Consider the following 26,415-nt stretch of genomic DNA (forward strand, 5'->3'; position numbering starts at 1 on the left):
CCTCCGTCTGTGATCCAGCACCACCTGTACACTCGGTAAGCCCAGGCACCCAGGCTGTCTGCTGTCTTCCCATCCCACCCTTCTTTCTTTCTTTGTAGGAGAATCCGGGCTGGGACAGAACTTACTTGGGACTACAACTACGAGGTGGGCAGTGTGGAAGGCAAGGAGCTGCTCTGCTGCTGTGGGGCCATCGAATGCAGAGGGCGTCTTCTTTAGAGGGCAGCCTTCTTCCTAATCTGAATCCTTCCTGAACTGACCATCCCCAGAAACTGGGTCTTCCTGACTGTTGAACTGTGACCCACCCACCAGGTCTCCAGTCTAGCTACTCCTCCAGCTCCTAGGAGATAGAAATGGGGGTTCTGGACCAGGAGATCCCTTTCAATGTGGTGCTAGCGGGCAGGGTCCCTCCTCCACCCCTGAGGCACTAGGGGCTAGTGAGAGGTTACCACTCTAACCTGGGCCTGACGTCCTCAGCCCCCCTGCTGCTCATCCCTCCCATCCTACATTTGTTCAAGTGTTCATGCTTCTAACACACTGTGCTCCTCGTGTGAGGGCTGTGCATTCACTGTCCCTGGTTTGTATTGTTTCTGGAAAGTCTTTTAATAAGATGTTAAGACTAAGATTGTGATTTGATTTTCTTTCCCTCAGCCCCCATACTCCCATTTCTGGGCCTTTCAATATTGCAGTCTGTTTTCTCCCATCCTTCCCAGATGGGCTGCTGTCATTAATCTTGTACCTCCTCTACCTTTGCTTTCCCTTATTTGCCACATGAATTTTTTAATTGTTATGTAACCAAGAGGAAGGCATGAGAAAGACTACCTTAGTTTATTTAGTTGATCCCCCTCTAATTCCTAATAGTCTCAGACACTTGTCGCCATGTTTTACTTAATCTTTAATATATTTTAATTAAAAAACCATTAACAGTACATTTTGGTTTGAAGTGGTCCCACTGCTAAAAGGCCAGGTGCTAGCTGTAATTCTGGCTTTAAAACCAAAACCCCGAATGTTTAATAAATTAAAAAATTAGAACTAGTTGCCATTCTACTCCAAACCAACTAGCCTAAGGGAAGAGGCCAGAGAAAGGAGGCAGTAAGATCTTGGACCTGGTGACTACAGGGGACAGCTGGCAGAAAAGTAACACGAAGACTGTCTGAGCAGTCCCCAGTATGGCCCCACTTTTTGGCAGAGGTAGGGTAAGGGTCATGTTTACCCTCCTACACTCAGTTCATTTGCATCTTAGGAGAGAAAAGATTAAAAGCTCAGCTTTGGTTTCTGGTCCAAGTTAGGGAGCTTAGAAAGGGTGAGCCTTGGTCCAACTTTGGCAGAATGAGGCCCACAAATGGGACAGTAAGGCACGACCCTGGCTCTGGAGGTCAGGGGGTCAAAGGCAAACAGCTAGGGCCAAATTCTGAAGGATAAGGAATGTGAGTTGTAATCCCCACCCCTAGAGCTGAGGAAGGGTCTTGAAAGCAACAGAAAGGACGAGGTGGAAAATAAAGACTATGTCCCCTCACCCCTGTGACAATATCACTAACCCTCCCCCAGGTGGAGACATGGGGATTGGTCGGTCAGGATTTGGTTTAAAGGCAACTGGGTGACAAGCAGGGGGTGGGGGCAAAGAGAATAACTCACTTCTGGCGTTCTCCTTTTTCTCCAGAACTTAAAGTGACCCTACTGGGGGGCAGGGGACAGTTCCTTGGCTTTACACATTAATCTGAGGGGTGGCAGGGACAGTGGTTCAGTCGTTCTTACGATGGTTGTTGATGAGGATGGGGTGGCCATTGGCTAGGGCCCGGCTCTTTGCTCCTCCCCCAAACGCGGCCTCTTCCCCCTCGGAGCTCTCTGTTTCTTCTCGGTCACTGCGCTCATCTTCTACCTGCTGTGGAACAGCATAAGGAGGTTTACTTGATGTCCTCAAACCTCTTTAAGTATTGCCTCTCCATGGGGGCTTGTTCCAGCTATCCCCAGGGCCCCCCCTGGAGGTTTTTAGAGGGTTGCTGGTATGGGAGGGAGTTTGGGCAGTTTCTAGAGTTGAGGGTAGTAAGACCTACAAAATGGGGAGAGAGCTTTCACCTTTCCAGTTACAAACTTGTGGGCCATGCGCAGAATGAGGTAGGCCCAGAAGATGTGCAGCATCTGTAGCACTCCCATCATGGAGTTAAAGAAGTAATAGCCAAAGAAGGCAGGATAGAGCTCCAGCGGGTACACCACGGTGCAGTGCAGGATCCTGGGGACGGGAAGGGAGAGACGGTTGTAAACACACGAAGAAGGGGGCTGAGAGGGAAGACAGATAAACGGAGGGAGGCAGGACTCCTGATTTCATGAGAAAAGTATAGTCTGGTCTCCTACTCACCAGAACGGCAGGATGACCAGTCGGGTGATGATGAAGACGATGGCAAAGACGATGAAGATGTTGTTGCAGGTGTTTTTCCATCCCGCATAGTTAAACATCTTGGCTGACTGCATAGACAGCCCCCGTCCGTCATCATGGGCTCCTCACTCTCCCATACACACTCACATGTACACCCCAGTTACCACACTGGCTCTGTGCCCCCAACTCCTAGGTCCCAGGAATGTCACACACCCCCCATAAACCCCAAAGGATAGAGGGACAGAAGAACCTGCACCAGGGTCTCTGGGTATAAAGAAATGCCCAGCCCTGGCCAGTGTAGCTCAGTGGAGTGAGCACAAGCCTGCGACCCAAAGGATCACGGTTCGATTCCCAGTCAGGGCACATGCCTGGGCTGCAGGCCAATTCCCAGCAGGGGATGACACACAAGAGGCAACCACACATTGCTATTTCTCTCCTCTCATTCCCTTCCCCTCTAAAGATAGATAAAATCTTTAAAAAAAAAGAAAAAAAATAAATGCCCAGAAAGCCTGACCTCTAGCAGGTAGTCGGAAGAGTCATGCAGAGCCATGATGAGAGTCCCTGCTCGGATGTAATTGGCAAACCAGGAGAAGCTGATGAGAATGATAGTGGCCACGTGGTGGATGATCTGCTCCTTGAAATCCTAGGGAAGACACAGGCTCCAGAGGACTTTTCCTGTACCCGAGCTCCTCCTCCCCTTTCCTGCCCCTCACCTTTAGTTCCCCACGTCCCACAGCTCTGCCCAAAGCACCCACAAGTCAAAGAGCGGACTTCAGCACAGCTTCATTTGGGCTTCTAGGCTTAATGGCACAGCCCCTTGACCCACCTTTCGCTTAACGTCAGAGGCGATGCTGAAGAGCAGGGACCAGTAGAAAGAAAGCTCAATCATGTAGTACCAGTACTGAGAAGGGATGGTGCTCTGGGGGAGAGAGTGGGAGGTGAGGCGAGGGGCCCCAGAGTGACCGGACCCAAGAGTCACAGCTCTCCAAAGGAGCCCTTCTGGCCTCCGAGACGGTTCAGCACCATGACTCCAGTCCCTCCTGCCTGGGGCTCTAGAGACGGTGTCTTCGTGCACCCTAGTCCTATGCTGCACTGATTTCTCATCATTCCCTAAAGGGAAACCAGGGCCCCTTTTCATACCTGTATGGGGTATCCCTCCCAAACTTTCTTCATGTCATAGAACCAGGGTTTCTGCAAAGAGATGGTGAGAGGTTAAAGAGGCTGGTTGTGGCTCAACAGGTTGAGTGCTGGCCTGCAAACCAAAAATCACTGGTTTGATTCCCAGTCAGGGCACATGCCTGGGTTGCAGGCCAGGTCCCTAGTTAGGAGTGTGCAAGAGGCAACTGATCCATGTTTCTCTTGCACATCATTGATGTTCCTCTTCCTCCCTCCCTTTCCCTCTCTCTAAAAATAAACAAGTAAAATCTTTAAAAAAAAAAAAAGAGGCACCCAAATTCTGTGGCCTCCTCACGCCTTGCCATAGAACCTACTCACACGTCCCAGTAATCCCCACTCACATCCACAATGACAGCCATGCCAGCAATGAAAGCAACCAGGTAAAATGTGAATCTCCAGCTGGAAAAGAAAGTGGAAATGGCTAGAACAGTGGGGTGGGAGAAGCGTGCAAGTACCCCAGAGATCTTCAGGAATGTCTAGACAACCATATCGATCTGACCTGGGTGAGATCACCCTGCATACTGCCACAGCCCACCCTTCCCAGCAAGGTACATCAGACCTTCCTCTGCTTCTGGTGCTCCAACCTCCCCTACCAGGCTTCTCGGAACTTCTTGAGGAGACTTGGCCGGTCCTGGTTGCGGCGGCGGCGGAACCATCGCTCTACCTGGCGGCCAGAGAGCCCACTCTGCCGGGATAACTGCTCTACCTCCACCTGGGTGTAGTGAAGAAGCCCATTGCACTTCGCTTCAGAACTCAGCAGTGCCCAGCACTGTCTCACCTGCTCCAAGTAACAAGCTTGTAATAAGTCTGTAGCACTACTTTCCCATTTCTTCACCCACCACAGCTGATATTCCAACCCATTCCTTCCTTTTCCCTCCGAGAACTCGGTAACTTTTCAAGCAGATCTGCAGCTCATACCTGTTTAGGATGCTTGCCACTGGTTAGGTAAAAATGCTCCAAGGTGGGGTTGGGAGGAGCCCGCAGCCGAGTTTTCTCCTTTACATTCAGGAGGGCAGCCAGTGGTGTGGCCACATAACTGAGGAAGGGACATGAGTGAGAACTGTCTGGCTCTCTTGAAGCGCCTCAGTGTCTTGGTAGCCCCTAAGCTGGGAGGGGAGAGGACTGCAAGCTCAGACTTTACTCCGGCCTCAGTTTCCTGGCAATCCCCTCTCTGGCCTCCTTGAGCTGCTCAGAGCTGACAAAGCTGCCTGTGTTTACAAGTGGCCAGGCAGGGTAGAGGGTGAGAACAAATGACCATTGACAGAAAGGGTCAGGGGGTGCTGAGCCCTCGGGAAGACAATGCTGCCTTCAGTGGGAGACACAGTAGGCAGGGACCTGGGTGGCTAAAACACCAGGGGCTAGGGCCAATTAAACAGCCAGACACACACTTGAAGTGGACAGCCAGGAAAGAAAGGCATGTGGGTAGGCGAGTATGCTCACAGCTCAAAGAAGTGTCGAATGATGAGGAAGAGCAAGGCCAGGGGTAGTGTGATGTAGAGGTCTGAGGCTTTGGCGTAGATGCGTCCATCTCGGTCTTCTAGATCAGCCCAGGTTAAGTTCACAGGCAGCCACAGCCGCTCCCACCAGAAGTAGTCATACAAGGTCTGGAGCATTCTAAGAGGGTAGGGGGGAAGGTAGAGGGCATCAAAAGGGACAGCCACCGGGAAAAGATAGTTAAGTTTTCATGGTTTAACAAAAGGAGCAGAGGGCAGAGACTCAATCCTGGGCTCAGGTCCTGGAATGTTAAGCTGAACTTGGACAAATCATTTTCTTCATCTGTAACATGATGGCCTTCCAGTTCTATCTTTTAGCATTTACAACAGTCGAAGGTGATGCTACCTCCACCCCCAGGAAGTCCTGATAGCCTAGAATTAACAGTCTCGATGTTCCCATCATTTTGCTTTCCTAGCATGGAGGACAAGCAGGATCTGGTCTTAGAAGCCAACGGTCTTAAAGTCAGAGGGACCACCCTACCCCTAACTCTCCAGTCTCTCAGCCAGACAACTGCAGGCTTCCTTGCTGGGGAAGTTCAAAAACAGATTCCGGGGCTGGGGCAAACCCTCCCTTCCCCTTCCCTACAACCCATGGTTCCTAGGGAAAATTAAGAGGCCAGAGTAAAGCAAAATTATGTTCTCAAATGGGCTGAGCTCTAGGACAATCAGTGGACTATTGCACACAAGATTAATACCCATGCCAAATCACCCAATTCCTACACATAAAGCAGAAGGATCTTTTCAGAAACAAAGTGGCCCTGGCTGGTGTAGCTCAGTGGATTGAGCACGGGCCTGTGAACCAAAGGATGGCCGGTTCAATTCCCAGTCAGGGCACACGCCTGGGTTGTGGGCCAGGTCCCCAGTAGGGGGCACCTGAAAGACAACCACACAGTGATGTTTGTCTCCCTTTCTCCCTTCCTTCCCCTCTCTCTAAAAATAAATAAATCTTAAAAAAAAAAAAAGTAAAGAAACAAAGTGAAGACAAAGCTGCAGAGAGTCAAGGACTGGAGAACAGAGAATGGAGACAGCAAACCAAAGTGGTGGAGTTAGAAGCTACTGCTTATTAAGGTTCATCTGAAAAAGAACACTAGTCTGCAAAGGAACACCTGTCGCAATACCCTCAGCTCAGGAAGAGCTGCTGCTTCCCCAGCCTCCCCTCCCCTGAAAAAGAAAGGTAGCCTTGACCTGTGCAGCTCAATGGGCTGGGAGTCATCCAGCAAACTGAAAAGTCACCAGTTCAATTCTCATTCAGGGCACATGCCTGAGTTGGGGGCCAGCCTCCCAGCTGGGGGTGTGCAAGAGAAAACCAATTGATGTGTCCCTCCCACATAAATGTTTCTCTCCCTCCTTTCCCCTCTCTCTAAAAGTAAACAAAATCTTTAAAAGAAAGAGAGAGAAGGTAGTGGCTGGAAGAGGTTTAGTGACCACTTGGGCACTCGAATGAGGAAGGAAATGGCCCATGAGGGGCAGCAGCTGTTGGAGCTGAGAGAAGCAACAAGATGGTCCTGACGAGCCAGTGATGCTGGAACCAGTACAACACCTGGTGGTCTTGGGACTCAGCAGTGAATACCCCTTGGTGACAAGGGCAGTACTTTCCAGACTTCCTACCCCTCATCCAGGAGAGGTGGCAGTGTTCAGGCTGGCCTTGAGACTAAAAGCTGACACAGAAGGAAGGTGGCCATGTGTCACCCCCATCCCACCAAGGACGAAGGAGAGAGTGGGGACACTGTCCTCCACTGTGAACTGGAGACCAGCGGGTGCCCCTGGCAGAAGAGTGATCAGACAGGTCACAGCTGAGCTGAGCTGGGCTGGTCCTCTGGCCCCTCCTCCCACAGCTCCACCCCCACCCACCAGAGAGCCACTTGCGAAATCCCTCTTGGCCTGCCACGGGTCAGTATTCCAGCTCAAGGACTTTACCCTCTTGCCCCCACTCTGGGATGAAATCAGAGGTCAGCATTGACAACGGAGCTTCAGCTCCACCTTCCCCCAATACCACACGTATGTGCACCCACACATGTACAGACAGACAGACACACACACACATTCCAGACCTCAGCTTGAGAGGGCACAGCCCCTTCCAACTCTACCTTAGTCAGAGTAAATATTTAATTAGTTAAAGAAATGGAAGTCTTTTGAACTGAAGAAAATTAAACATAATCATCCACAATGAAACTGTTCCCATACAACCATGTGTGCATGCACACACATACACACACACACTTTTTTCCTAGGAACAGTGGTAGAAAACATAGTAGAGAAGGGACAAGACAGAAGGCCGACGCGGAGGCACCTCTGGCTCTTCCTTCCCAACTCTTTGCTTAGCCCGACTGGAGGTGGGGAGTACACCGGGCCCAGTCACCTGACTCATGTGTATCTTGGAGCCCAACTTTGTCCTCTGCTGAGATCTAAAGCCAAGAGTACAGACAGGCCTAGATGTTGAGCCCCATCCCCGCACTGGTCAGTGGAGACCAGCAGGGAAGTTTCTCTTGACAGGGACATTTTTGAGGACTAAAGATTCGGAGGGGTGGGTGGAGCCCCTCGCCCTGACTCCTGTGGCCGGAGAATGTCTGTTGCTAGTCTTACTCCTACAAAGAAAGTGAAGAGCTGGGGAGGCAAGCAAAGAAAGTGTCAGAAAGTGGTCAAGGACAAGTGCATGGACAGTGCAACTACTTTAACCCCAGGAAAAGATATACCTGTGTCCTCCCAGCCTCCTGCAGGAAGGCAGATGGGCTGTGAACAAGGAAGCATGGTGTGTCAGGCGTCCAGAAACACAAATAGGGCTTGCCCGCACCTGGGCTTCAGGCTTTCTGTGACCACAGCCTTCCCTTGCTGCCCAGTCCTTTCCATTAGCAGAGGGGTAGCACCCCCTCCCCCTCCCCGGACCTAGCCCAGCAGGGGCAGACACCAGATTCAGCAAGGTCAGGGCTTCTAACTCAACATGGGGAGGGTGAGGAAGAAGAAGAGACAACAGGGGCTCCCGACGGGCCTCGAGGTGGCAGCCTCAGAGGCTTCTTGGCACCAGCACCCCAAGCCAAGCAAGGGATCCCATAAACAAAAGGCCGGGGTGAGAAAGGGCAACCTGTCCTGGGGGTAGGGAGGCGACCCGCTTTTCCAGGCCCCACTGGCCTACACGGCAATTCCTTGATTTTCTGGTAGAGAAAAATCACACCTACAAATATTTTTCCACTCACAGAATTCACTCCCCTTGCACACAGGAAGAGATGATAGGTTGTGTGTGTATGTATGTGTTTCTCTGACACACACACCTGCCTTAGAGACAGAGACACCACTTTCTGAGCCACAGGCCAGCTGGACAGGGGCCAACAGAGCAGGGATTTCATGGGCATTGGGTTACCAGGAACTTGAGCTCAGCTCAGCCCAGTCCCCACCCTTTGCCCCAACTCGGACTGACCCCTTCCACACCTGCACAGATGGATGCAAAGACACAGGGGGGTCCCTGTGGGGACTTGTAAACCCAGAGGGCCGGGAAAGCAGAAGTGTGAGTCTGTGAGAAAGGGACCCCAGAGACTCAATGTGGGAACCGTCCCACTGGTTCTCAGAGCTTGGAAGAGTAACTGAGGAAAATACAATGGGATCAGCAAGCGAGGAGAGAGTGACAAGGAGAGGGTCCCACACCAAAGCTTGAAGAACTACAAAAGTGGAGGAGGACCTGAATAGTCTTCCTTGTTGAAAATTTCCGGGCATGAAGTACAAGGCTGCGAGCAATGGATGAAGCCAAGAGGTGTCACAGCTCCAGGCTGCAGTGCAGGCCCCCAAATCAAGCTTGTCCAGGCCATCCCACCAGAAGCCCCAGCACATCCAATACCGCAGGAGACTACAGCCCCCAAGGGTGGGGAGAGGCCGGCAGGTTGAAGGGGCAGATGAGGGGAAGTGGTGAAAGGCACAGTAAAGGATCAGCCAGCCTCTGGCCAGTGACAGGGGACAAGGAGGCCCTTCCTCCCAGGGGGAAATCTGGGCAGAGGCCCCAGTGAGGGGAGTGCATTGTGAAGTACTAAGGGAGACAAGAAACTCTCTTGAAAACACAGAGCTGTGTGCAGGTCACTGTATGATTAAGGCCAGGCCCTGAGGGACGAGGATACAGACAAGACCTTATCTCTAGGAGCCCCATCACAACTGTCCTCAGCCACCTAAGCTCAGGTCCGGTTGGCCGCCCGCAAACACACATGTCGGGTGATTGCCTGCTGGAGGCCTTCCCTGCCTTGACTCCGGGAAGAGGGCTCACTCCATTCCTCAGCATCACAACCCCTGACGGGCCTGGCAACGCAGGTGACTGCAATCTGGTTTGGGGCGAGAGAGAAACCCCCGAGCTCAAGCAGAAGATTCGTGCAGCACACCTGTCATTAACCTACTTGCCAGAGAACCTCCGGGCCAATAATTAGCAAGATGCGGCAGAGAAAACCAGTTTCCCCAGCAGGTCTCCCTCCACCCCTGGCACACACACCCCATAACGGTTTAGGAGCCTTACCCTTGGGGGGCCGGGCAGAGTCTCAGAGCCACTCCTTCCTGTTTCCCGTTAAGCACATGGACGCTCTGACCTCCCTCCCGGAGTGGCCACGGCGCTCCGGTGAGACCGAACAGCAGCGAGCCCCTCCTCCCCTCCCGCTCCAGCGGCCGGGGTCGCTCAGGCCGTGGGCCACGCCGCGGCCCCTCGCCGGCCCGGGGCTCTCGCGCAAATGGTCACCAGACCTCGCTCGGCCCCTACCAGGGGCGCCCGGGGCTCGGCCCCGCATCGAGCGGCCCCGCGGCCCCCTCTGCCGGCCCCTACCTGTTGCCCAGAGGCCGCCCCGCGCTCGGGCGGCGCGGCCCGGAAAGTCCGGGACGCCGGGGCGCCCGCCCGGCGGTGCTGGGGCCGCTCGCGCCGGACGCCCCGGCCCCCCGCCCGCAGGCCCGGCGCCATGAGCGCGCCCGGCAGAGGCCCGAGCCTTCGGCCGCCCCGCCCGGCCGCCCCGGTCTCCTTCCCCGCGCGGGCCCCGCTCCCGCCCGGGCCGGGCCTCTCCGCGGAGCGGCGTCGGGACGGCCCCCACTCGGCCCAACTTCTGGGCGCCGCCGCCCCACCCCTGCGCGCCGCGCGCCCGAGCCCGGGTCCCCACTCACTCGGCGGCGGCGGCGGCGGCGCGGAGCTGGGCGGGCCGCGAGCCGCTGCTCCGAGTCTCCTCTCGTCCGCGCCCCGGGCCCCTCCGACTGGCTCGGCCCGCTCCTCTCCTCCCCCTTCCGCCCGCCCGCCCGCCGCTCCCTCCCTCCTTCCTCCTCCTCCCGCCGCCCGCGAGCCCAGCTGAGCCGAGGCCGAGCCCAACCTGGGGAAGAAAGGCCGCGAGCCACCCCGGGGCCGGGCGCCTGGGCGTGGGCCTGCGGCCCGGCCGCGGGCGGGGAGAGGGGGGCGGTGCGGGCTCCTCCGGCCGGCGCGTCCCCCGTGGGGGTGCGACGTCGCCCTCGGGGGCCCGCACCAGACCCGTGAGGCGCCGGGGATCGGGGCGCAGAGGGGCAGGGACGCTGCCCCCCGAGAGGCCGCCCCCAAATTCGGTCAGAGCCCGGCCGCGGCCCCCGCACCCTCCGGCCGCACCGGGCAGCGGCGGAACCGGGGCGTCTGGGCTCCCGGCGGGCGCCGCCTGGGGGCTCCCTGCCCAAGTCCAGCGCCCCTCCAGGGCCGGCCCCGCGCCGTCGCCATAAAACCCATGACGCTGACCCCCGGGAGCGGGCAGCCTCCCCCGGCCGCACACGCACCTCCGGGTACGTGGTTGAAAGAGCCAACCCCCACTTCTGTTTTCTGAAACGCATTCCAGTTTCCAACCTACATCACATTTATCCCTGTTCAAAAGCACATTAAAAAAACGTTTTTCGTTTAACCGGGTAAAATCGATATTTTAGGAAGATGCAACATGTTTACCCTTGACCCCGAACGTGGAGAGGGCACGACTAAGGCGCGTTGGAGGGTTTGTGTAGAGAGCTACCACTGAGTCGGTGGAGAGGTCACAATTTTTTAACTTGTTGAAATGTCGGCGTTTTTATACTGTCACAGTTAAAACCTCTGGTGGTGGCTTGTGGCCTGGTTTATCTAATCAAGTTCAGGTGCTCTGACAGTCCTTTTAGGAAGGAGTGTCACAGCGCCCCTCCTACACACACACACACACACACACACGCACGCACGCACGCAGTTTCAGAGCTGGCGCCTCATCACACGCTCTTTCTGGCAACGTGAAGAGACAGAAGCCGACTGACTTCCGACCTGTTTATTCGTTTGCTCTTTGCAGTGGGACCCCAGCCCAGGGCCCACCCCGTGGCCCATCTCCCCACAAAACAGCCCAGGGGACTCCGGGCCTTTTTTAGCTCCAGACCTGCCAGTTCCCAGCGACCCCTCCAGTCCTGCTTTCCCTTGCCCCAGTCTGAACACCTCCCTTATTAGCAAATCTTGTCTCTTCGGACCCTTTGGTAACCGCTCCTCCCTCAGCCTTCCAGTTCTCAAGTTCCCTCCACCTTTCTGGAGCGCCCTCCTCAGATTCCTCCTCGCCCACACGCCCACACGCCCTTTCCCAGCGGGCTTCCAGCGGCTCCTCCTAGGCCACAGCCAACCTTGGTCCCTCTCTCAGCCCTCCCTACACTTCTGTCCTACTTGGCTCCCCTCTTTTAGCTTCTGAACCCTTTCCTCAGGCAGTTTTTCTAGATGCCAGGCTTTCCCAAGGTCCCCACCAGACTTTTAAAAGGATTCCCAGACCCACAGGACTGAAGACCCGTTAACTTTTTTAAAGATAGCCATGGGGAGGGGAAGTTTGGGGGCAAATGTTAGATTGCCAAGGCCTGAGAAATAAAGATAAGAGGGTGTGTCGTCCTTCCCCCAGGAGACAAAAGAGAAAGTGGGCGGAGGAGAGAAAACCCAGCCGCAGGCAGCATAAGAATGATGCTGCCAGTTCTGTCAGCAGAACTGGGACTCCCGCTAACACACAGGCCCTAGCCGGACTAGGAGATTTTGACCACCACCCTCCTGACCCATCCCCCACTGTCCCTGGCTGGCATAGCCACACCCACAATGCCCCAAGCTGCCTGCCTTCACTGACTCACTTCCTCCACATGGCTGCTGAGGTGTCCCCGGGGGCAGAGGACACCACCCCACCACCCGGCCTTCGGCCTTTTGGGCTGGGATTAGGTACCTGGGCCACGTTTCTGGAGCTGGCAAAGACAGGACCTCAGTTGTGGAGGGCGGGTCTTCCCAGATAGATAAGGCTGCAGGAGCAATACAGAAGAAGCCTGTTTGGGTAAAGGAGTAGACTTGGCTAATGCAAGAACAGGGGGATTCAGGTGCCAGGAGTTCTGGGGAGAAAAAACTGCCAGGAGAAATTTCTTTTTTTTTTAAAGATTTTATTTATTTCTCTTTAGAGGGGAAGGGAAGGAGAGAGGGAGAGAAATATCAATGTTTGGTTGATTCTGGTGCATCCCCTGCCGGGAACTGGCCTGCAACCCAGGCATGTGCCCTGACCGGGAATCAAACTGCGATACTCTGGTTCTCAGGCCCACACTCAATCCACTGAGCTACACCAGCCAGGGCAGCCAGGAGAAATTTCTGTGTATTCTGGAATCGTTCAATGCAAGGTGCGGTCATGTGCTGCATAATGATAGTTCAGCCGAAAGGGACCACATATAGGTACCAGGTGGCCCATTTGGATTACAGTGGACCTGAAGAGTTCCTGTCACCTAGTGACTTCCTAGCCGTCTGAACATCGTCATGGTGCAAATGTTGCACAAATTGGTGAGGCTATGGTTAAGATGGTGAACAACTTTGATCGGGGAATGAATGACGACACTGGGAACTTGGAGGGGGTTCCTGCGTAACTAACTTGAGAAATTGTTAGTGCTGGAACAGGAACACACAGCTGAAGAAAAGGCAAGAGGACAGGAAACTGCAGGAGTAGAAAAAGAAGAACCCCAAAATATTCAATGAAGGGTTCAGCAGAAGCTTTTGAAGACTTCAACAAGTTCATTAAAAAGTTTGAAAACTTTGGTTTTCCTTTCCCCCCTCTGGGTCTGTTCTTCTATTCAATGAGGGTAATAAGAGCTAACTTTTTTTTATTGTTCAATTGCACTTGTCTCCATTTTCCCCCCATTTTCCCTGCCTTGCCCACCCTCTCCCACATTCAATTCTCCCCCTTCAAGTAATTGTTTTAATTTTAAAAGTTTATTAAAGGTGTTGCCTTGTGAGTTAAAAAAAAAGTTTGAAAACATGGACCCCAACACGGAAAGATTTTCATTAGCAGAGATAAATGTTCATGGTACATTATCTGTGTTAAAGAACAAAATTCAGCCCTGGTTGTGTAGTTCAGTGGATCAAACATGGGTCTGCAAACCAAACAATTGTGGTTCGATTCCCAGTCAGGGCACATGCCTGGGTTGCAGGCCAGTTCCCAGCAGGGCGCACACCAGAGGCAACCATACATTGATATTTCTCTCTCTCTCTCTCATTCCCTTCCCTTCTAAAGATAAATAAATAAAGTCTTTAAAAAATCAGCTGAGTAAATTTGAAGATCTAATTGGCTTTATTAAGGAATTCATAAATCTCATGAATGCATCGATCGGTTGCTTCCCCCACACCCTCAACTCAGGACCTTGCCATTTTGGGAGATGCCCAACCTACTGAGCCACACCGGCCAGGTCAGTGAGGGGTTTTATAAGGCAGATTACTTCACTAAAGTTCATTGGGAAATTCCAGACTGATTGATTTAAAATTCGATCCCTGGGAGAAGCTGAAACTGCAATTAAGTTTGGTTTGGTGATCTAGCTTATCAAAAATGACTCCATTTTGGCTTATTTTTTCTTTCCAAAAATCTTACAAACAAATCTATAATGAAATAAAAGGAAAAAAAAAACAAACAAGCAAAGGACATATTTTGGAAGGGTGCTGACTCCTCAAGAAGAGCCTCAGGTAGGTCTTCCAGAAGAAAGCATTGGGTTTTTTTGTTTGTTTTTCTTTAAATATATTTTATTGATTATGCCATTACAGTTGTTCTATTCCCCCTTCATTCCCCTCCACCCTGCACACCCCCTCCCCCACCATTCCCCCCTTTAGTTTATGACCATGTGTCTCAAGTTCTTTAGATTCTACATTTCCCATACTATTCTTGCCCTCCCCCTGTCTATTTTCTACCGTCTATGCTACTTATTTTCTGTACCTTAGAAGAAAGCATTGTTATCATTGGAGATGACATCTCTGTACCTGTTCTTGCCCCTCAGACCTGCCAGTGGGACAAGATGTGGGGAAGGACGGGGGGGGGGCACAGGGGTGTTAATAATGGTCCTGATCTGTGTAAGCCTAGGTTAATGTATGTGTTTGTGTCTTAGGTTTTAACAAAAAAGATTTTTAAAATTAAAATAAAATGTTTAGGGCCTGGCTCAGTGGGTTGAGTGCCAGTCTTCGAGCTGAAAGGTTGCTGGTTCGATTCCCAGCCAGGGCACATGCCTGGGTGGCAGCCAGGTCCCCGGTTGGGGGCATGCAAGAGGCAACCAATGTGTTTCTCTTGAACGTGAGTGTTTCTCTCCCTCTCTCCTTCCCTTTCACTCTCTCTAAGAATAAATAAATTAAAACAAGTTTTTAAATTAAAAAGCTTATAGAATAAGAATATAAAGAAAAATATTTTTGTACAGCTACCTATACAATATGTTTGTGTTTTAAATTAAGTGTTAGTACAAGTCAAAAGTTAAAAACAGTAAAAGCTTATAAGGTAAAAAAACAGTAAGTTATGGTTAATTTATTATTGAAGAAAGAAAACTTTTAAATAAATTGTGCAGCCTGGGTGCACAGTGTTTATAAAGCCCACGGTCGTGTGCAGTGATGTCCTAGGCCTTCACATTCACTCACCACTCACTCACTCACCCAGAGCAACGTCCAGTCCTGCAAACTCCATTCACGCTAAATGTCCTCTACAGGTGTGCGATTTTTTTATTTTTATACCAAATTTTTACTATACCTTTCCTGCGTTCAGATACACAAACACTACTGTGTAACGAGTGCCTGCAGTATTCAGTAGAGTAACCTGGTACACAGGCCTGCAGCCTCGGAGCAATAGGCTGTTCCATGCAGCCTGGGCGCGTCAGGGGCTATGCCGTCTAGGTGTGCTTAAGTGCCCTTGTGATGTTCACACGACGATAAAATCACCTGACCGCGCGTTTCTCAGAATTTATCCCCTTCATTAAGTTTTACAGAAAACCAAGACAGAGTTAAGAGTTGAAGAGGTGTCATGAGTCAACAAAGGAGGCTTTCTGTGTTCGTTCCTGTTTGTCCCCCTGTATGCCACTCAGAGAGACCCCAAATCAGCCATGCCTTGCTCTGAGTGGGAAAGAAAACACTGAGAAGGAATTAGGGGACCTTGATTCTGGTTCCAACAGCATGGCCTTGGGAAGTCACTCCGCCACCTTGAGTCAGCAACGAGAGGGTGGTAGACCAAGACATCTCTAAGATCTCCAGCTCTGGAATTCTAAAACTTAGAGGCTGGGAGTAGAAAGTGATTAGTACACTTGAAAACAACCTCAATCTGGCCCTGGAATTTAACAAAGCAGAACCAAGGGACAAAGGACGTGATACCAAGTTTCAGTGGAGCAAATGTAACATTACTCCTGGGCAAGTAGGACTGTGCTTCTGCCACGTGACTAAGGTTCTGCCTGCCTTCTCCAAATGCGGAGTTCAGCCTTGCAGATCAGCCAGGAGTCTTGTGCGGAGGTTTGGACTGGGGAAACAAGAGCTCTCTTTCTCCCTTCATTCCCCCGTAAGCCTACTTGGGATGTGTTCCCAGAAGGGACTCTGAAGGGTACAGAAAGCAAAAGGCATAGGGACTGGCTGTGGAGCCACTATACTGTGGCAACCCAGCCTAGGAAGTCGCCTGCCTGCTTCCTGAGGTCTTTCTCACTGGGCACCCTTGAGCAGATGCCTACCTCAGGCTCTTACCCTGACCTGGACTACCCACCAAGTCCACTGAGGAACCTGAGGTCTTCAGCAGACTGCATTTCTCAACAAGGGAAAGAAGAGGCTTTGATAGCTGTGTGGAGCCAGAGCCGCCGGGATTTCAAGTGGCCGCTAGGGGGCTCTCGGTTCTCGGTGGCTGCTGATGCCTTCTTCTGGTCAGATCCGGGAATGGCAGGAAAGAAATTGCAGAGGAGAGCAGAGATTGAACTTCCTAGGGAGCCAAGTTAATAATAAGTTATCACTATAAAATAACATTATAGCAATATTTACTATTGCATATTAGTTAAAATTTTGACACGTGTACCTGCCACTCTGTGCCCAGTACTCTTCTAAAGTGCTCGACATGTATTAAGTTATTTAATTCACACATTCACCTATAATATGATCACTATGATTATCTCCATTTTGACAATGAGAAAAGCAAACTCAAAAAAGTTAAGGTAGTTGCCATGGTTACAGAAAAGGACAGAATTCTGAGTCTAATGAGTCTGGCTTCAGTACCTCTGCTTTAACCATTCTGAAATAAGTTCTCTTTCTCAGGTTGCCAGGTAAAATATAGTATGTTCATTTAAATTACAATATCAGATAAACAACAAACAATTTGTTAGCATAAGTATATCCCATGAAATATTTGGGTTATACTTAATACCAACAAATTGTCTGAAATTCTAATTTAACTTGGTGTCTTATATTTTTGTTTACTAAATCTGGCAACCCTAATTTACAAGGCACTTTGCTCTGTCAGATGTCACCACATCTACTACCTCATTTTATCGTCCCAGGCGGCCTGTCCTCAGGTGCCCCAGAATGCCCCCACCAGCCTTTCCCAATATTCCCCCCACCCTTTTTTGGGTGGTAAATAAACAGAGACACAGACCTGAAATGACTAGCTGTGGTTACAGAACATACCAAGTGGCAGTGCTAGGGCCTGACCCCATGTTCTCCAGCAAAAAACAGTGCATGTTTTCTACTCTACCAGGAGAGAAAAAAATGAGGAGCACTGATTGCCCCATAGAAATCTCCCTTCCTGGCATCTCCTTAGCCCTGCTCCCCTCTGTGGGAGAGCCGCAGGCACCTCCTCACATAAAAACAAAACAAAACAGAGGGCCTTCCTGGGTTGGGGCAGTGGCAGAGGAATGGAGACAGCTCTCTAGCTTCTGGGTCCAGCCCCCACTTGACCCCACTAGGGAGGCAGGAAGGAGACTGCTCCCGGGCCCTGGGGAGCTGGCTGTGAGGTTTGAGTAACTACCAGCTCAGGGGCCCCTAAGGCTCCTCAAGACTGTTTACCTGCTGTTGTGTGCTCTGACAGCACCCAGCCCAGCTGCAGCGGTTGCATCACCAACTGCTGAAGCAGTCCTGGCAGCCAAAAGGCGATAGAAGCAATCTAAGAAACAGGGACCTGGGGAGCCCCCATCTCCTTGTTGCCTTTTGGGATCATAGTATTATCCAGCAGGAACACCCTTTGCATTCTTCTCTCTTGACTCTGCTGATCTGTTCTCACCTCCAAATGCCTGTGCCCTTTTTTCTCCATGGGGAGGAACAGTCCCCTGGACCTCCCCGCCCTAGCTGGCTGACTCTAAGAAGGCAGTAGTGAAGGGAGTTTCTGGGCTGGGACCCTTTCTGGGGTGCAGGTTGGGGTGCCCTGCTGGTATGTGTCCCAACAGGTTTTTCTCTATCAACCTGAAATCAGCCTGGAGCCTGTCTGACCTGCCCCCCAGGGAGCCAGAGCCAGAGGCAGGGCCAGGTCAGAAGCTGGCCACAGAGACCGGACTTCTACGGTCCCACCTGGCCCCCCTGGGAAAGCAATGCACAAAGCCTCCTGTGTCTGGGACTGAGCTACTGAGAGGCCGAGCAGAGTTCTCACGCGTGGGCTGAGGCCCAGTTCCTGGGAGGAGAGATGCTAGGTAGGGAGGTGTTTGCTTGTGGGACCCAGTACAGCCTGGTCCTCTCCCACGTTTGGGAGGGGCCAGAGCTCCAGAAAACAGCTGGGCTGGTCTGCTAGAGAGGTCATCTGACTGGCTGTTCCACCTGGGCTGCTCACGCCCCCCTCACCTCTACCAGGCCACACAGGAGCTAGTACCCACACAGGCACGCCAGGAGGCTGTGACAACACCCACCTCAGCCCCAGCACCTCTGGGTAAGCACTGGACTTGGGCCCCCAGGATCGGGACCAGTGGGAGCTTGTGGACCACTTGGAGGGGGGAAAAAGGAGTTTTCCTTTTCAACATGAGTACCTGCTCCCTCATCCAGGCACCCATGTCCCCACAAGAATACAAACTCACATCAGCTCAGAAACTGCACCTGCTGACTTAGAAACCCAGCTAGAGACTCCAAGGGTAAAAGGCAGGCAGGAGGTAGGCGGCTTGGTGGGCTGGGGCTGAAGCAGGGGTGGTGCTGTTAGGAGTTAGCTCCCACCCCACCTACTGCTCCTGCCAGCTTGCCTCTCCTTTCCTCACGGGCCCAGCTAGGCAGTGGAAGCAAGGGGACTTGAACCTCAGAAAGGGGTCAGCCACTTCAGGCCAAGAGTTGGGAGCGAGGGGCCAGCCCTGCGATCACGGAGGGTTTGTTTGATGCCAGCTTTGGCAGCTTCCCCGATCAGCCCTTGTTTCCTGAAGGAGGGTGAGAGGTGGAGAAGGTGGGGGCTCCCCTCTCACCCCTCCACTTGGGCTTCCGAACCCGCCAAGCAGGTTAAGGTCCTCTTTTTCTACAAAAAGGGAAATGAACAGGCAATGGAAGCCCAGGTTTCAGGGCCTAGGGGTCATAGAGAGTCCCAGAAGGGCTGAAAATTTCCTGCAGTTGGCTGCTGTTTCCCCCCCCACCCCCCAGGGCAGCCAGTTGCACCATGTCTGTGACCAGTGGGAAAACGGGGTTCTGCCTGACCCAGGAGATCCTCAGCCACCTGGGCCTTGCCAAAAAGGTAGGGACCGTAGGAGCCATTTTAACTCTATCAGCTCAGGGTGTGAGGGGGCCGGGAACTGGGAAGCAGAAGGGGCCCTGAGGCCACGCCAGTGACCCCACTGGGGAGGCCGTGGGCAGACTGCCTCCTTGCTTTCACAGACGGCAGCATGGGGGACCCTGGGCACCCTCAGGAACTTCTTGAGCTTCAGTGTGGACAAGGACGTGCAGAGGCTGCTGAGGGCCATCGCAGGCCAGGGTGAGCCCCTTTCCCTCTGCACTTGTGGGGGGGGGCGCGGGGGGAGGGGGTCCTCTAGCTTCTTAAAGCCAGCCTGTATACCAAGAAAGAGCCGGGAGGGAGGGACTGAGGTCTCAGTAAATGTTTTCGGAATGCCTTAATTCCTGTATGGCAAGTGGCATGGGAGGTGTGTCACAGCCGGTCTCACAACGCCCCGAGAGCTGTCCTCTGTCCATTGCACCAGGAGGAAACTGGGGCTCAGGGCGGGAGGAGAGGCTTGCCCCAGGCCCCACAGCCCACCAGGCGAGAGCTTGAATCCCGACCCAAGTCTGCTGATCCCCAAAAGCCATTTTTTTTCCCACCACACAGGCCACCTTTGCCTAAATTTGGGTAGGGTTTGCATGCTATTTTGGCGTCTTGTTTGCATCTTCTTTTAAGACCAAATGGAAGTGGGGTGATAGGACCCCTGCTCCTGTGCTTTCAGTTCTTTCCGGGATCTTGTTCTCTGCTCCTCTGGAGGCTTCAAGTCTGAGGAGCAAGGGCACCCCAACCCTGTAAAGACCCTGGCTGGGGTGTGCCCAGCATACAGCGCAGCCCTCGTCTTGGTTCAGGCGTGGACCGCACCGCCATTGCGGACGTGCTGACCAACCGGAGCAGAGAGCAGAGGCAGCTCATCTCGAGAGCTTTCCAGGAGCGCACCCAGCAAGTGAGCCCGCTAGGACTCCCCGGAGAGTGAGCTGAGCGGGGTGGAAGTCCCTGGAAGGCTTGGACTGCGGCAATAGTGGGGGCCCCCTGACTCCTGGTTAAATGGGGGCGGAGCTTCAGGCCTGAGGCAATATTCCCAGACCTCCGCACACCTGAGACCTGCCCCTCACGCTGCTCCTCTGCTGCGGGCACCACTTGCAGGACTTACTGCAGTCCCTGCAGGCGGCACTCTCCGGCAACCTCGAGAGGATCGTGGTGGCTCTGCTGCAGCCAGCAGCCCATTTGGACGCCCAGGAATTGAGGACAGCCTTGAAGGTACTAGGACAGCAGGCTCGATGGGGTGTTTGGGAAGTGAGGTCACCACTGGGCGAAGGAGAAGGCTGGGTGACTTGGCTTTGCCCACTGCAGTGAAGGGGACTTGGCAGAGGTCCCCTTCCATCGTCTCATAGTGACCCTTAGAAGGACACGTGGTCAGCATTTGCTTTCTGCCATCCTAACGACATGGCCCAGTCTCAGAGCCGTCTCCCAATTTCTTGTAGGACTCAGGTTCTGCTGAGGATGTGGTTGTGGAAATTCTTGCTACCCGCACCCCACCCCAGCTGCAGGAGTGCCTTGCAGTCTACAAACACGGTAGGAGCAGGATGGAGGGGGCGGCAGGAGCTGGAACGGGATCTGAGGGGCAGTCCCCTCCTCTCTGGCATTTGGTCGGGACCGGCACTGTGGGAGCCTGTCTGCCTAAGTTCTGTTACCTGGGGCTCTCTCTCTGGCCTTCTGCCCCACCCAGTGTCAGTCTCTCCAGGGAGACAGACAGATGTGATCATTGAAAAAAGAAGCAATGATTAACCATCCTAGGCTGGGGCTCCAGGGCAGATTCCAAGGTAATGACAATGCTGGGCACTGTGACCTTCCCAAGGGTGCTCCTGTCATCTTCCCAGCCCCGTGCCGATTCTGCCATCGCGCCATATCCCAGGCTGAACCAAACCTTGCTGCAGCCAGGGGGCAAGGTGGGGACCTGTTCTCTAAGTTGTAGGTGTCACCTCTCAGGCTCCTGGCTGCCACAGGCCTCACCCACTAATTGAAAACTAGCTTTTTCTCACCCTCATCTTAGCCCCAAACCCCTTTATTTCTTTTCCCAATTTTCCTTTGATGTCCAGGCTTGGCCTATCTCTTAATCCTTCTCCTGCCTCTCCCTTGTTGTTTTTCTCTTTTCCTTTTCTCCCTTGCCTGCTCTTTTCCTTTTGTAACCCCCTCCCTCTCACATCTCTCTTCCTCGCCATCTCACCTTGTCCTGTGGGTTTCCTTAGCTCCTCTTCACTGCCTGGCCTTTGCTGGAACAGCAGATGCCTCCTGCCTGCAGCAGGTCGGTAGGAGATGAGGCCACACCACAGCATGTGATCCTACAGCATGTGGGGTGCCTGCAGCTTAAGGATGCTTTCAGGGTGGCCGTCCATCCTAGGAGTAGCAGCCATCAAGCTACTGCAGGCAGGGTTGGCAGGCTTGGCTGGGCACAGTGGACCAGACATTTGGCAGGGCCTGGAGGCATCCACCTTGAGAGAATTCAGGAGGATTCAGAGAGCTCTTGACCCCACCCCAGATTTCCAGGTAGAGGCTGAGGAGGACATCAAATCTGAGACCAGTGGCACCTTGCAGAACCTGTTCCTGGCCCTGGCCAAGGTGAGGAGGACTGACTTGCAAAAGGAAGGAGTTACACCATCTGGGAAGGGTATGGGGCAGTGGGGAGCATTGTTTTGATGTAATGGACAAGAGGGCTTTGTGGGAGGACCAGGTTGATTTGTTGGCCTGGAGATAAAACCTGCCCCTCAAAGAGTTCTCCTGAGAGAGTGTCTCCTCCCAGGGGGGCCGTGAGAGCTGCTCTGAAATCATTGACTACAACCTAACAGAACAGGATGTCCAGGTGAGCGGGGCTGAGAGTCTGCGTGGTCTTGCACATAAGATACCTCCTTTACTGTACCTCAGAGCCACCTTGGCTCTGAGATACAGTAACCCACGCACCAGCTTGTCCCACAGACCTGTCCTTGCCTTGGTGGGGAAGGAGTCCTCAGGGATGTGGTGGGGGCATGGGATGTCAGGTAGTGTTACATCTGAAGCCTTTCTATTCATAACTTCTGACTCCTGAACTCACAGGAAGTGAGCTGTCAGTTCTTATAGGCCATTGGGCAGAGGACCCTCCCCAGACTGTCCCTTAGGGATTACCTAATCCCTTGAGTGCCAGGATTTCCCCAAATCAGGGATTACAAACTGAGAGAGCAACTAATATATGGGTTAAAATAACTTTTCCGTACTTAATCCCATTTTCACCGTCATGGTGATGGATACCGGGAACATTGTAACCATGGCTCCCCAGGCCCCAGTCAATGATCCTGATTTATTTCCCCCTCCCAGGCATTGAAGCAAGCTGAAGGACCTGGTACAGAGGGGACATGGGTCCTTATCCTCACTCAGCGAAATCCTGTACACCTTGTCCGAGGTACACATGGGCCCTCTTGTCTCGCCTGCTTGCTGTAATGATGGGTTTTGGCTGAGGAAGATGGGGAGAGCGAGCTCATCCTTCTCTGTGATGACACCCCCACCCCACATTTATCTTTCTAACTCCCTTCCCACATACACCAGTGTTTGATCAGTATCAGCGGTGCACCGGGAGTGAGTTGGAGCACACTGTCCGGAACCGTTTCCATGGAGATGCCCAGATGGCTCTGCTCAGCCTAAGTAGGGGCCTGCTCAGGACCCGTGGGTAGGGGTCTCCCTGGAACTGGAGCTACCTCTCTCCATCTCTCCCTCTTTGCTTCCAGCCTCGGTGATCAGGAACACAGCCCTGTACTTTGCCGATAAACTGCATCAAGCCCTCCAGGTGAGAGGGACACTCCTTTTCCTCCTCCCTGAGGAGCAAAAAGTGGAGAAGATACTTCCTGGGCAAGAGAGAGGGAGTTTCGTGCTGCTGCTATGCTAATGTGACAATCTCATGTTTACTTTATAAACATATCGCAGCTCTCAGGTGCACTGACTATCTTGTCGAGAGTAGAGGAGCAAGCTGTGGGTGGACAAGTAAGCTAAGAGTTGACCCTAAAGGGCACTCAAGCTAAAATTTTGACCTGATTAATGTCTAGGTGGCCAAATATAGATATGAATTTGCTCTGGAAGACAGCGCCTTGCTGGTCTCAGTGCCAGAATAGCGATAGTGACAACACCAGCAAGAATAATGATGAGAACCAGCATTTCGTAGATGCTCACGGTGTGCCGGGAACTGTCTGAAACGTTGCACGTGTTCCCATTGATCCCCGTTTTACAGAGGAAAGACCAAAGCACAGAGAGGTTAGATACCTTGTCCAAGGCCACACAGCTGTTCAGGCACATGTTCTCAACACAACACATGATGGTCCCAGAGGCCACTGAACTGCCACATGTCAGCTCCTGGTCTGTACCACAGGTGTTGGTCTATACAGTCCCATCCCGTTTTATTGTGCTCATAGATACTGAGTTTTTACAAATTGAAGGTAAGACCCTCCACCAGCAAAAAGATTCGAGCTCACTAAAGGCTCAGATGATAGTTAGCATCTTTAAGCACTAAAGTATTTTAAAATTAAGGTGTATATATTGTTTCATTAGACCTAATGCTCTTGCACACTTAATAGACTACAGCATGGTGTAAACATAATTTTACTATGAACTGGGAAACCAAAGAAACTCGTGTGACTCACTTTATTGTGATATTCGCTTTATGATAATGGTGTGGAATCGAACCTGCAACACCTCCAAGATACCCCTGTAACTCTGCCATAAGTGTTCTTAGCACTTAGGACTGCCTTTCTCCACACTGGTCACACTTGGTTCCATATTATTCATAATTAAATTGGTCACATTGGCTGTTTGAGTAATTTCATAAGCAGAGTCTAGTCATTTTGCTCATTGAGCCAGGTCTCCCAGTAGTAAGTACAACTGTCCCCCCAAACAAATAGCCTTTAATATTTGAATAATATAAAAATGGAATAACTCTTTGTATAATGGTTGAGAAACCATCATGCCTTGTTGACAGCTATTCAAAAGACAGTACCAAAAAAAAACCCAAAACAAAGTACCAACCAAAGACAGTACATATAAGCACTCGTTTTATCATCTAGAGATTTCCATTTTCACAGTGATGACTATACTTACCCAGCAAAGCCTGCACTATTACAATGAGTTGACACTCAGCGTCACTTGAAGAGCTGTGGTTACCTAATTTACTGCTGTAAAACAAACTTTTACTCCAGCAGTGAGTAATTGTGATGTACGTATTTGGATACAGGACCCACTTTCTTGAATATAATCACCAGACTTATCTTAGAAGTGGGAGTCAAAAAATAATATAGGCCTATTTTTCTGAAACCTTTTTTAAAAAGCAAAAAGTCCTAAGAATAGTTTGCCACTCAGATGCCAAGTACCTTCTCAAGTACCAAGTCTAGGCTTATGTTTAATATACATTTGGTGTGGAGGGATCTTGTGTGTCAATGGGAATATTCAGTTAATGAGTGACTCTTGTTCCAATTCTACAACTTTGGAATCACAAGAATTGGAAGAAGGGAAGAATGGAGACCGGGGAGCAATAGGCAATCATTATCACAATACAAAACAGATGATACATGAAATTTAAAATGAAGTAGCCACCAGCCCAGGCTAGTGTGGCTCAATTTTTGCAGTGTTGACCCTAGACCAAAAGGTTGCATGTTCGATTCCTTGGTCAGGGCACATGCCTGTTGCAGGTTTGGTCCCTGGTTGGAACACATATGAGAGGCAACTGATCAATGTTTCTCTCTCACACAGATGTCTCTCCCCGGCCCTCCCTCCCTCCCTTCCCCTTTCTAAAATGAATAAGCATGTTCTCAGGTGAGGGTTAAAAAAATTAAGTAGTTATCAGGCCCCCTGACAATTAGGTAATGAATCCATTCTCTTTTTACTTCATCATTTTTTTTGTTTGTTTAATCCTCACCTGAGGATATATTTATTGATGAGAGAGAGAAACATCGAAGTAAGAGAGAAACATCCATCAGTCACCTCCAGTACACACCCTGGCCTGAGTGGGGATTGAACCGGTGCCTTGCATTTGCCACCCATGCCCTAGATGATGCATATTCCTCTTTCGCCTTGACTGTCACTTCACCCCCACTTTCTAGAATCTGTGAGAATCTTACTGCCACCCCACCCCATTCCATTTCTTCCTCTACCAGGAAACTGAGCCCAATTACCAAGTCCTGACGCGCATCCTTATCTCTAGAAGTGAGACTGACCTTCTAAGCATCCGAGCCGAGTTCAAAAAGAAATTTGGGAAGTCCCTCTACTCTTCCCTCCAGGTGAGAGCTTCACCCTTCGTCTCCCCACTGCATTCCCTGCACGCAGCTGAGCATATGTCCTGGGTAATTCATGAGTCTTTGGTTAATTTAGTGTAAGACTCCGAGCACCAGACAAGCTCTGGATCAGCACAAGGGAGGGGTCCGCGTGCCTGGGCTACGGAGCTAAGGGCCTTTCTGACACTTGATTCTCTTGTCTGCAGGATGCGGTGAAAGGGGACTGCCGTCCAGCCCTACTAACCCTGTGCAGGGCTGAAGACCTTTGAAACCACCCGGCCCCTTCGTCCCCACAGACAGTCAGGGATCTGAGATTCCATGTTTGGCTGAGCCTGCAGGAGACCAGCTGGGCCAGCAAATAGAATTGCATCTCATGTTTGAGCTTCTGGTTGAGGCTAGAACTCAAAGTTTTCTTTTAAATCCTTTAATTTCTCTCATCTCAAAGTGATACTTGCTACAGTGGTCAGTTGTACTGGCTGTGAAAGCATTCACAAAGGAGAGGAAAGTGTAAAGAATAAAGTTTTTATTCACTCTCCAAGAAAAGAGAGGGGCATGGTATGGAGAGATGCACTAGCCTTGAGGGGTGGAGGCTTTGAGCTTTTATTGGATTATAATTGGTTTTAGAAGTGTGGGGAGGGGGTGCTGTTGTGAGGCCCCTGGGCCGTTGGGGCTGTTGTAACAGGAGGCTGCAGTTTGTTCTGATGTTATCTTCTGCCTGGGGCTGTAGGGAGTGGTTCTTGTGTTGCTTCCAGTAATTCCCAGTCCTAGGGACAAGCTCAGAAGAGTAAAATGGCAGTCATGTTTAGTAAGGTCACAAGCACGCTAGGTACCTGGTGCCGCAACAGCGAATGGGGCTGGCCTTGTTCTTTCAATGCCTGCACCTGAGCCTAGCTCGGTCTTAGATGTGGGTTAGTAGGAGCTCCTGGCTAGTTTCTGCCCTGCCTCATCCTTCCCATACCCTCCACAGAACATCTCACTGCCATTGGTAGTCTTTAGCCAACTTCATTCTTGTTTGTGTTCCCTGATTGAAGTTTGGGTGGAGCAGGACGTGGGTGGGGAGGAGGCCTCGAAGTAGACGTGCGCTGGGTTACTCGACGGGAATCCTGTTTGGGGCTCTGGTGCTACAGTTATCAACAACCCTGCTCCCTCAGGGGTGTTCCTCCAGTGCCCTCCCCCCATTATTCTCTCTTCTCCAGGAAATTTTAGGCAAAATAATTGAGGAACAGGAATCAGAA

At 51.9% G+C, this 26,415-nt stretch overlaps 3 protein-coding genes across 17 annotated transcripts in view; 2 read left to right on the top strand and 1 right to left on the bottom strand.

Annotated features, from left to right (window-relative positions):
- The window catches only part of SETDB1 (SET domain bifurcated histone lysine methyltransferase 1), a 35,392-nt gene extending 33,624 nt beyond the window's left edge, over positions 1 to 1,768 (top strand). For all 7 annotated transcript variants that reach the window (XM_053670179.1, XM_053670169.1, XM_053670180.1 and 4 more), the window contains one exon: positions 99 to 1,768. In XM_053670179.1, coding sequence (XP_053526154.1) covers positions 99 to 216 — 118 coding nt within the window. In that variant the 3' untranslated portion in view covers positions 217 to 1,768. The remainder of the gene's footprint in view (positions 1 to 98) is intronic.
- CERS2 (ceramide synthase 2) lies at positions 875 to 11,030 on the bottom strand. Of its 6 annotated transcripts, none has more exons than XM_037125876.2 (11): positions 10,946 to 11,030; positions 4,988 to 5,161; positions 4,466 to 4,583; positions 4,141 to 4,259; positions 3,889 to 3,946; positions 3,512 to 3,562; positions 3,198 to 3,290; positions 2,886 to 3,014; positions 2,354 to 2,460; positions 2,074 to 2,227; positions 875 to 1,879 (listed from the first exon to the last, which is right to left on the bottom strand). In XM_037125876.2, the coding sequence occupies exons 2-11, from the start codon at positions 5,158 to 5,160 to the stop codon at positions 1,739 to 1,741; spliced, it is 1,143 nt and encodes a 380-aa protein (XP_036981771.2). In that variant the 5' UTR covers position 5,161; positions 10,946 to 11,030; the 3' UTR covers positions 875 to 1,738. The 6 variants fall into 6 exon arrangements, with proteins under 6 accessions (XP_036981771.2, XP_053526188.1, XP_036981785.2 ...); XM_053670213.1 differs by lacking the exon at positions 10,946 to 11,030 and adding an exon at positions 10,783 to 10,801; XM_037125890.2 differs by lacking the exon at positions 10,946 to 11,030 and adding an exon at positions 10,356 to 10,440.
- On the top strand, positions 10,717 to 25,725 carry ANXA9 (annexin A9). 4 transcript variants are annotated; one of them, XM_037125912.2, is made up of 14 exons: positions 10,717 to 10,788; positions 18,065 to 18,140; positions 18,830 to 18,920; positions 19,061 to 19,157; positions 19,748 to 19,842; positions 20,043 to 20,156; positions 20,381 to 20,471; positions 21,436 to 21,515; positions 21,697 to 21,756; positions 22,245 to 22,329; positions 22,473 to 22,568; positions 22,652 to 22,710; positions 25,064 to 25,186; positions 25,387 to 25,725. In XM_037125912.2, the coding sequence occupies exons 1-14, from the start codon at positions 10,734 to 10,736 to the stop codon at positions 25,447 to 25,449; spliced, it is 1,185 nt and encodes a 394-aa protein (XP_036981807.2). In that variant the 5' UTR covers positions 10,717 to 10,733; the 3' UTR covers positions 25,450 to 25,725. The 4 variants fall into 4 exon arrangements, with proteins under 4 accessions (XP_036981807.2, XP_036981791.2, XP_036981816.2 ...); XM_037125896.2 differs by lacking the exon at positions 10,717 to 10,788 and adding an exon at positions 17,719 to 17,907; XM_037125921.2 differs by lacking the exon at positions 10,717 to 10,788 and adding an exon at positions 18,254 to 18,357.
- Positions 25,726 to 26,415: the final 690 nt, after the last annotated feature.

This window comes from Artibeus jamaicensis, unplaced genomic scaffold (genome assembly GCF_021234435.1).
Source record: "Artibeus jamaicensis isolate MK-2021 breed Jamaican fruit bat unplaced genomic scaffold, CSHL_Jam_final contig_1715, whole genome shotgun sequence".
Taxonomy (NCBI): Eukaryota; Metazoa; Chordata; class Mammalia; order Chiroptera; family Phyllostomidae; genus Artibeus; species Artibeus jamaicensis.

Coding starts and splice junctions, on each gene's coding strand:
- CERS2 (XM_037125876.2), bottom strand. CDS start 5,160: ATGCTCCAGACCTTGTATGACTACTTCTGGTGGGAGCGGCTGTGGCTG. Junction 3,015..3,197: donor CCTCTGACGTTAAGCGAAAG/GTGGGTCAAGGG, acceptor TGTCTTCCCTAG/GATTTCAAGGAGCAGATCAT. Junction 2,228..2,353: donor CTGGTCATCCTGCCGTTCTG/GTGAGTAGGAGA, acceptor TCCCGTCCCCAG/GATCCTGCACTGCACCGTGG.
- ANXA9 (XM_037125912.2), top strand. CDS start 10,734: ATGACGCTGACCCCCGGGAGCGGGCAGCCTCCCCCGGCCGCACACGCA. Junction 20,157..20,380: donor AATTGAGGACAGCCTTGAAG/GTACTAGGACAG, acceptor AATTTCTTGTAG/GACTCAGGTTCTGCTGAGGA. Junction 21,516..21,696: donor TGTTCCTGGCCCTGGCCAAG/GTGAGGAGGACT, acceptor GTCTCCTCCCAG/GGGGGCCGTGAGAGCTGCTC.